Source organism: Bipolaris zeicola (genome assembly GCF_000523435.1).
Source record: "Bipolaris zeicola 26-R-13 unplaced genomic scaffold scaffold_135, whole genome shotgun sequence".
NCBI classification, from domain to species: Eukaryota; Fungi; Ascomycota; class Dothideomycetes; order Pleosporales; family Pleosporaceae; genus Bipolaris; species Bipolaris zeicola.
In genome coordinates this window covers 59478-69172 of record NW_006912184.1, presented here as the reverse complement: position 1 = coordinate 69172, position 9695 = coordinate 59478, and the positions used below count along the sequence as shown (strand labels likewise).

The 9695-nt window shown below is 48.1% G+C and overlaps 5 protein-coding genes across 5 annotated transcripts; all 5 read left to right on the top strand.

Moving 5' to 3' along the window:
- Positions 1-507: 507 nt before the first annotated feature.
- Positions 508-1134, top strand: COCCADRAFT_6910 (uncharacterized protein; the record flags this gene model as incomplete). The annotated part of the gene is made up of 1 exon (XM_007716322.1): positions 508-1134. One exon carries the CDS (start codon positions 508-510, stop codon positions 1132-1134), a length of 627 nt encoding a protein of 208 aa, XP_007714512.1.
- A 645-nt stretch (positions 1135-1779) lies between these two features.
- COCCADRAFT_102001 (uncharacterized protein) lies at positions 1780-3153 on the top strand (the record flags this gene model as incomplete). The annotated part of the gene is made up of 1 exon (XM_007716345.1): positions 1780-3153. One exon carries the CDS (start codon positions 1780-1782, stop codon positions 3151-3153), a length of 1374 nt encoding a protein of 457 aa, XP_007714535.1.
- Positions 3154-3676: 523 nt separating this feature from the next.
- Positions 3677-4871, top strand: COCCADRAFT_38702 (uncharacterized protein; the record flags this gene model as incomplete). The annotated part of the gene is made up of 4 exons (XM_007716344.1): positions 3677-3772; positions 3821-4120; positions 4177-4423; positions 4642-4871. 4 exons carry the CDS (start codon positions 3677-3679, stop codon positions 4869-4871), a joined length of 873 nt encoding a protein of 290 aa, XP_007714534.1.
- An 868-nt stretch (positions 4872-5739) lies between these two features.
- COCCADRAFT_6907 (uncharacterized protein) lies at positions 5740-6664 on the top strand (the record flags this gene model as incomplete). The annotated part of the gene is made up of 3 exons (XM_007716321.1): positions 5740-5842; positions 6015-6422; positions 6477-6664. 3 exons carry the CDS (start codon positions 5740-5742, stop codon positions 6662-6664), a joined length of 699 nt encoding a protein of 232 aa, XP_007714511.1.
- A 614-nt stretch (positions 6665-7278) lies between these two features.
- Positions 7279-8445, top strand: COCCADRAFT_101966 (uncharacterized protein; the record flags this gene model as incomplete). Its single annotated transcript, XM_007716343.1, has 1 exon — positions 7279-8445. One exon carries the CDS (start codon positions 7279-7281, stop codon positions 8443-8445), a length of 1167 nt encoding a protein of 388 aa, XP_007714533.1.
- Between the last annotated feature and the right edge of the window lie 1250 nt (positions 8446-9695).

Here is a 9695-nt window from a genome sequence, read left to right as displayed (position 1 = left end):
GAGATATCGTCGATGTAGGATAGCTGGAATCCATCTATTTGGTAGAACAGATCTCTAATATAGATGAGAAAGAAGATTGGAGAGACTGGGCTGCCTTGTGGGATGCCCGCGTTAATCTCGCTGAACTCTTCTATTTGGCCGTCAAAATATATCGGCGAGGTTGTTTCTGAGAGTACATGGGATCTTGTTTCAGATCTGAGCTTCGGCGATATACTGACAGGAAATGGAAGAAGTCAGAAATTCAATGTCTACAAATTCCGGATATGCTCTGCTTCTGATCACTAACTTGGATCTAGTCATGTTCGATTATTTTGTCAACAACACGAACACGGTCATAGCATTATATGGTTTATACGACTACCTCTTCCCTATTGTGCACAGACGGGATTCCATCTGAGCGACAATGAACTGATTCAAAACTCCTCCATCTTGTTGTCAGTAATCTAATATCTCACCAGCGAGTGATGGTTAACTGATTGAAGCCTCGCTGATTATGGAACGTCGGCCATGACGATGACTGGTGCATTTTATCAGCTTCTCCGTAACCCACAATATATAGCTGCTGTACAGTCAGAACTCCGAAACGCCTTTCCCAACCAAGAGTCCATCACTGCGGATGGCCTCGCAAAGCTCCGCTACCTCCCAAGTGTAATTTATGAGACGCTTAGGTTGATGCCGCCGATCAATACCCGCTTTGCCGACCGAACATGTCCTGGAATAGAGATCAACGACATGTACATTCCAAAAGGCACGACAGTCTCCGCCTACGTCTTCTCCATGCAAAGGATGCTCGAGTATTGGGCCGAACCATTGTCCTTCAGGCCCGAGCGATGGTTTGACAATGGACTGGGTACCCTGTTTGAACATGACAACAGGGAAGCTTACAAGCCCTTTCTTTCGGGAACTAGAGGCTGCATCGGAAAGGAAATGGCATACCAGACACTCTGCATTTCTCTTGGACATATTCTCTATCGTTATGATTATACAATGGTCAACACTTCTCTTGATTGGGACAGAGATGTCCCTTCTGCGGTGTCTTTCCAGAATTTCAAATGTGTTCAGGTGAACGTTCACCCACGGAAGTCATCATCACTCAGCAAAGTTTTGAGTGAAAGTAGGATAGTGCGCTATTAGAGTAAGGAGAACTATATATCTTTTAGTAACACGAATAACATTTTTTTTTCGCGTAAACAATCGTTTCCCAAATGTATAGTAGGCTCATCATTTGACTTTGGGGTGAGGCAAACTCTGCTGCGGCACAGTATTGCAAGTCTTAAATTGACTTGATCAGGTGATATATGATTTGGAACGCACGATATGCTGCTATATGCTGCAAATGAGATGATATGTGCCGAGCAACCATTGTATCTACTCTTGTACAAATCACCTTCTAATGGATGGTGTGTGCCAATCACTCCACAAGTGGACATTGTGAGACATTGACAGTACTTCAAATCTTGTATATCGACCGAAACACAGTATTCAGACAATTCACCAATATAGATGTAGAGTTTTTGGCGCATTGTGCATATTTATATTGAGGGCAGTGCATACACAACATCTAGTGCTAGATTCACTATGTTGCACTCAGGAACTATAAAACTCACATATTGTATTTCTTCGAAGAAACGCACCAAAAATTTGGATCATCGATACATCAGAAACCCACAAGATAAATTTAAAGACTACGACAATCCAGGGATATCCACCATGGTAGCCATGAACCTTTGCCAAACCATGGTCTTGTTCGAGATCGAAAGGGGCGTAGATGGCCTGTCAATGGATTCTCAGAGCACCGATAGACATGACAGCTTCCAAAAAGAAGACATCCACTTGGACTTCTTTGCAGAGGGCAACATCTACGGGCCAGATGGGGGATACTACCATGACGGCGAGAAAATTGCCGAACTCAAAGCTAAGATCATGCATCTGTTAGCCAACCTATTCCCTCCCACAGAGATTAAGCGGCCCATTATTCGACGTCTTGGACAAGGCTCATATAACATGGTCATTGGGGTATCTGTGACGCCCAGGATTCACGCACAGAAGAACGATTCAACCTACAGTCCCCGAATCATAAGACTGCTTGGTTCACCGCCCAAGCCGATAACCTTCGCGTTAAGGATTCCGGTGGAGTCGTGGTTTGACTTGAACGGTCCATCGGGAAGCCTCATAAGGAGCGATATACACCAAGATGTAGCAACTCTTTGTGTTCTAGGTCAGCGCCTCGCGGTGCCTATTCCTACTATCAAAGAGTTCGACGTCACAGATATCAACGCCCTCCGTCGGCCATACATGCTGCAGAGCTTCGTGCCAGGTGAAAGCCTTATGAGGGTGTGGCATGAATTGAACCTTGATCAAAAGGCGTCAGCGGTTCGCCAACTGACTCGCATCGTAGAGACCATCGCGTCCATCACCTCCCCAGCAGCCGGTCAAATTTCCTTCGACAACATCACTTCGCCCAGCTCAGAGATCAAGCTGGATCAAATCCTCATTCCCACTAAGGAATGCACGTATAACAAACCGAACCTCAACACCGTTGAGAAACGTGAGGCGCCGCACCAGACGCCATGCCAATTCCTGATCGACTGCTGCAACCGCTGGATGAGGTACGAATCCCTGATCGGCCCAACCGATGGCTTCAAAGAGTCACTCTGGTTCAGCATCATCGAGATCATTCACGTAATCGACGATATGGGCTGGCTCGGCGACCGCTTCCACCTGATGCACGGCGACCTTTTCGCGCGCAACGTCATGGTGGAAGTCAACAGCCGCACATCGGTCAAGATCACTGGCATCGTCGACTGGGACATGGCATGTTTCGTACCAAAGATCATTGCGCTCCGGAGCCCGTTCTGGGCTTGGAAGGGCACTCATCACGATGAGGCTGATGAGAACAAGGTGGCGAAGGTGCCTTCTGATCAGTTAGGTAAGGCGCTGAAGGCTGCGTTCCTGAGTACGGCGTCGCAGGAGTACGTCAATATGGCGTTAGGGGATGAGGGTGTGATCGCACGGAAGTTGTATAATGTGGTTACAGGTGGATTGATGATGTCTAGACAGCGAGCAATGGCTGCAGGACTGATTCAACATTGGAATGTGATCTGTCCTAAGGAGTATCCCTCTGGAGTTAGGAAATCGAAGGGCGTGCTTTGAGAACGTCAAGGTTTCTTTTTCGTCTAGCATTTTATAAGTGTTTTTTTATTTATTTTTGAGCAGATATTTTGGAAAAATGAATACGTAAGGAAAATGGTTGTTACAAAGTGTGCGGCTCTGTTCTTGGCGTGAAGCCAGCCTCGCGATCCTCGCCCCGCGGAGATCATTGCTCACCTTCTGACATGGCGCCCAAAGGTCACTTTTCATGCGGCCGTCGTCATGGAGAGATCCTCCGCTCCAGTTGTGACATACGTATACCACACAAGTTGATAGGACAGAAATAACAGGAAAATGGATCAACCAATCAATGCGCTACATGTAGATTATGGCGAATTCAGCCTTACTCCGCCACAAACGGGCAGTGCTTCTGCCTGGATCCGCTGCGCTGGCACAACAGTAGCAGTCTAAGAGAGAAACTATACCTAACATTTATCAGTAACTATAAATTTTCGTGTTTTGTCGCATTCCACATTTGCAAAGATTTCTTTATCTATGATTGTCTTCACCAGCCCTGATTTACTCCATGTCAGCACCGCTAGTAGACCTTCCATCACAACCAGAGAGAGCCCGCGTTAAGCACTCAGGAACAATCGCGGCGGAAGCAACTGGGTTTCAATCTGTTAAAGATAATGGATTGAAGAAATCTAAGGAAAGAAGAAGGCAATAGGCTATGCAAGAAGGTTTACAAAAGCCGTCTTTATCAAAGACATCCGACCGGCCCAGAGATCCCATCTTTGCTTACTTTGAGAAGGAAACTGAGAAGAGACACGATGCGAGCTTTGTATTCTTGCTATGGGGTTCGGAGAACTCTGAAAGCTTCAAAACCTGGGCTGTGGATGTTCCAGTTCCCGACGATGCATATGAGGATGAAATCTTCGAAGCATTAAGAAAGAAGTATTACAAAGAACTTGGGTTCTCAGGAATTCTCAATGTGTTCCAAAGATTTAAGAGACTCAAGCCCGTTACTGTATGTCTCTAACGTCTTATAGTGTGTCTACTCGTGCTAAAGTTACATAGATATAGTTTCGGTTCATCTGCCGTGACTCAAAAAGGTTTTTAGCCTTTGTGGAACCTGTAGACCTGGACAGCTTGCACAAGAGATACTCCGAGAAACTGGAAGAAGCGTGGAAATCTGCCAAATTAATAACATTCTTTGATATGCCCGATGATCCTCCAGATTGCTGCTCTCGCGACAGCTCTGGGGAATATAATCACGGCAACCCAGATTGTCCAACAAACCGCTATCTGGAGGACCCTGATTATACAACCTGTCCTTTCAAGGAAATAGATAGATGAAGTGATCAGATACATTAGATTAAAACCGCGCCTTTCCTTTCTTGTTACTTTCGAAATCCAGCCACTGCAAAGTCTCAAAATATACTCGATGGTTCCAGTAACTATGGATTCACCTATCGCTATAGGTAAGTATTAAATGAATCTGCCATGCGATTCCACTAATATATTTCACCATGAACATCAACTTCCCAGTCCACGAATTCGGATATCAGAATAGATATCTAGAACTAACTGGCTTATACGTTGAGACTGCGTGGTGCCCTGTGAAATCCGGCACTGCATTTCTAAGTATCCTCCTCCCTTCCATAGTAATTGGAGGAAGATTTTTCTGGGGCAGTTGGGAGGTAGCATTTGGCGCTGGAAGCTTCATCATCGCTTTGCCGATGTTGGCATTGGCAGTACTTAATCGCTATGATGCCTGATAGGTAGAAAAAAGCGACTAGTAACGCAGTAGTGTACGACTTGTATATGCTGTCAACGCATCCCCGTAGCAAAGCGGTGATGTCCAACCTCGCCAAATAACATGTCGAAAAAGGTTCAGAAGGGAAATAAGACAGTTGTTCAACAAAAGAGGCGCTTGAATCATATTGGCGTCCACGACACACTTGATGTACTCTCCATCTCACTACACTGACGCGTGCTACTTCACTGTGGTTGCAGACATATGTCTTGAGCCTAGAATAACACCAGTGCGTTCATTCACGTGACACGGCTGTAGCAGACTTGACATGACGATACGAATTTCCTGTTATGGAGCGATCGCCAAGTAGGTTATTCGCGGGAGCGGAACGAACGCACCAAGGTTGCGGGCGTTTGGCTCCAGAGCAAGTCCCCTAACTACAGCGCTCTAGTGACACGTCGCATCGTCTCAAATTTGAGGCCGTTGAAGTACAATACATCTCATGTAAGTTGGCCAGACCCATGCGCCAGGTCTAGACAGCCTTTGGAGATTACAAGACTCCGTTCGATCGGTGCATGAAGCGAAGGTGTGGAAATTTGATCTAAAGACGTCTTTGACCCCATAATAACACCCCAACAACGAGGCTGCATACTATAATAGAATACTTTTTGAAGTTCCTGCAGCAACACACCAAGTGCGCAGGGAATAGCCTGGTAGTTTCTTTGATCAAGTATCCGCATCAGGAATGGCGTTTCGGGTCCGATCAGGAGTCAAGCCAAGGCACGCCCTTGCTCTGCGCTGCTTTGTTTGCGCACGCGTGCCGGCTGGCAGCAGCACTGCCTCTGTGCTGTGCTCACTAACTGCTGCAAACATGCCTGTGAGGCGTAGCCATGGCCACCATGATATACTCATATCTCGTCGTTCTCGACATCACTGTAACTCGACGATCCAAAATCCCAAAGTCTAGCAATGGCATCGATACTTTTACCTCGTGTGGGTGATTGCCCGGCAGGCGGTGTCTACTACGTGTGTAATGGATTTCGTGGTTGCTGCACCATGGATCCTTGCATGCCAGGTAGTACTTGTCCAGCGGATCAGGACCTCACTCCAGGCCGATGCAAGTGGATGTGCTGTTGATTTGGGAGTTTCAACTGACATGGCATAGCTTCGAATGATATCTCGAGCACTATCGCTAGCCCATCCAAGACCACGGTTTCTTCAATCACAAAACCGACTCCATCTTCCTCGATGACCCCAATTACGGGAACAGCTTCATCAGTTACCGCGAGTCCATCATATGAATCGAGATTTACTGTCAGCCTTGCGGAGCCACCATACCGGACAGTTACAGAGCAAGTGACAGGGACGTTTACTGCAGCACCATCAATGCCAAGTCGTGGGAGTTCAGTGCCAGTAGCAGCAATTGTTGGCGCAGTTCTCGGTTCCGTCATCCTCTGCACTCTCTTGCTAGCCATCTTGTTTTTTATTCGCAAACGTAAACTTACAAAAGTGTACAAAGCGCCAGCATATCCCTCGCCATATGTTGGCGGTGACATGACACCACAGCTCTCGAGTATGTTATCCCACGTCGCAATGTCAGGTACCAAAGAATCTAATAGTTTTCCAGGCAAAGCATCGTCACAATTTCAAAAGAAGGTGGCGGAGTTATACAGAGCTGATACGATGGAAACACGCGAACCCCCACAACTGGACAGTCGAGAGATTCTACCCCAGTTTCGCCGACGTGACTCGATGGGACGATTTGCAGAACTTCCAGCGGAGCCGCTGCCGTGGCCTGGTCACTCCGCGAATTGATAGAGCGTTTTACCTTTTGGACTATTTTATAAAATGAGGCGGATGCAATGATGTTGATCACGGACGAACTGCAGTTGAGAAAGCAGAGTATACCCCAGAAAGGCACTGTAATGACCTGTACACTAGATATGTAGCAAGAGATGAAAATGGAAAGATGGGTATGATCATATGATTTTTCGGGCAGTCATATAAACAGCACACGTGCGTAGGTACCGTAGTCAGCATGTTAGGTAAGATAGAAGAGATGCAACCCCTCATTCACCACTGCCGCCGTACACGTATCCGACATGAATGAAAAATGTCGTGAACACGTTAAGAAGAGAAATGCCATACGTAGAATGAATCGGACCGAAAGAAAAGATGAGAAGATGCAAAATTCCATGGAAGATAGTGGGTTGTTCGCTGGGGGTTGGCAGATTTGACGTGGTGCAAGGCCAATCATGGAATAGTATTGCGGACCCCACTGACGTCACGCTTGGGCCGCTACGCTACGTACGCGTGAAAGGCGTTGCTGCAAATGGATCAGTCGCAGCAATCCTGAACTTGCGCCAACATTTGCCCGTTTCATTTCCAACAAAGAACTTGCCTCATCTAATTCCGAATCCATTGTCGCCATGTCTGACGAAGGTGCTCCGTCTGCTGCTACTGCGGAAAAAGCAGCGCCGCCTTCAATACCCCGCTATTTCCGGAACGATGCACCGCTCGCGCGACGAGACCCTCACAAACAGCTACTAGCGTCTTTGGACCGGCTGATCACCGACTACCCTCCGCACCACATCCCCCCAGGCGGAGGCTTGTACTATGGTCCCATCTCGGTTGCCTTCCTCTTCTATGCCTTGCACGACCTCTACCCGGACTTGAAACTGGACGGCTATCCCTTGAATACTTGGTCGGCAGCCTACATTGAACAGGCCCAGACTCACATCAAGGAATTCCCGCCACCATCTCCCAAGAAATGCGGCGTCTCAAACGACATCATGTCGCTTCTTGCGCTGTACGCCATTACAGCAAAAGACCCAGACACTGTCAAGGAACTCTGTGATCACGCGGCAGTCATGCTTGAGGACGGTACTTCCAACGAGTGGCTCTATGGCCGTGCAGGCTACCTGTACCTTCTCCGACTGGTCCGCAAGGCCTTTACCGACAACAAGGAAATCACCGAACTCATCGAGGACACCGCGGATGAAATTATCGAAAACATCATGGATAGCCCGCGTCCTTGGAAATGGCACGGCAAGGCGTACGTTGGTGCTGTTCACGGGGCCATCGGCATCATTACACAGATTGTCCTCACTGATCCTGCATGGGCACCCAAACTGGATGCCGAGCTAGGCGCCTTGCTGAGTTATCAGTACGAAAGTGGAAACTTTCCGTCATCGCTGCCACCGGGGCGCGATAGGCTCGTACAAGTTTGCCATGGAGCGCCTGGTGTCGTTACTTCGCTTCTCTCAATCCGAAAATATTTCCCTGGACTGCATGACCGGATTGACAGGGTCGTTGCCAAGGCGAGAGAATGCATCTGGGAACGAGGTCTTCTAACAAAGGAGCCTTGTATCTGCCACGGCATCACAGGAAATGCTCTTGCGTTGGATGGCAAACAGTTTGAACACTTTATGACTTATACCACCGGCCACGAAATCAAGTCCATGGCAAAAGACGGCATGCTTGAGAAGTCTGATGATCCATCAGCCCTATGGTGTGGTGAAGCTGGTCGTGCTTGGGCTTGGGCGGTTGCGGACATGAACCTGGATAAGCGGCTGCTTGGTTACAACGATATTTAAGGCTGTGCTATGGTTGCGCCGAAACCGCATTCGGTACGCTTTTAACGAATTTCATGACGCTCATCCAAATCAGACGACTCATTTTTTCCATCACGGTATTTTTCCTAGTCAAGGCATCTTTCCATGCGCTCATGTACGGGTGGTCTCTTTTCTCGGCATCTCATAGTTGTACGACGGACCTTTTGAGCATATTTTGATGGAGATCAGATACCATAAATATAGTATACCTGTTCTTTTTCATGTCCCAGTCGTGAAGATCAATGGAAGCGAATCAATGCCTCACCAGGTAAGAACAGCACGGCAATGAAAAACAAACGCCGGAGACTGAAGATAGAAGCCCCCACAACAGTATCTGATTGCTCCTATTACGAGCACATGTTCTCTACCAGACACGTCGCTACAACCAAATCATCTTACTAGGAATACTTCCAAATCCCTTGTACAACACCAACTCTAGCAGTCTTCTCTCATGACGCACCCCTCATTTTCTTCCTCTAAGCCAACGAATTCCCGACTACGACAAATTCCAACAAGACTCTAACCTCAAAACATTCAACAAAATCAAATGGCCGCCCCCGTCCCCATCCAACAGCCAAAAAAACGCCTTAGTCCGCGTATCCCTCAACCCACCCCCCATCCCAAGTTCCACAACCTCTCCCCTGAAAAAAAGCCCCCTTGTACCACATACACCCGTATCACCACATTTAACGGGAACCACCCACCAAGAAAAGCACCAAGCAACAGTCCTAACCCACCATCGCCAAACCTACTAACCCCCCCCTTCCCTACCCTTCCTTCCACCAACGCCTCAGCGCTTGCGTATTTCTTTTCGGTCGTTTTCGCGTTGCAATCGGAATAGCACTGCTGTACGTTTGCACTTCTTGACGCTTGCGCTTCGCTGATACCCGGACGGCGCGGATACGAACGCCTTTTGAAAGGTGCGTGGAGAGATCGTTACGGAGAGAGTTGGTGTGGGTGGCAGAGGGTAAGTGGTATGTCTGCTCTGTTTGGCGAAAGGCGATTGTAGGAGGAGGAGGAGGAGGAGGAGAAGGAGGAGGAGGAAAGCCATAGCGGCTGGCGCGTTTGCGTTCGATGTAGTGATGGGATGGGGTGGCGCGGGGGCGTTGGCTTGATGGTAAGGATGGTTGTGTGGGGGGAGTTGGACGTGGGTCTGTCTAGAGGACATTTACTACTGGGTTGGTGGTGGTGGTGGTGTCTACACGTCACGGGCTTTCAAACTGCTTGTCTAC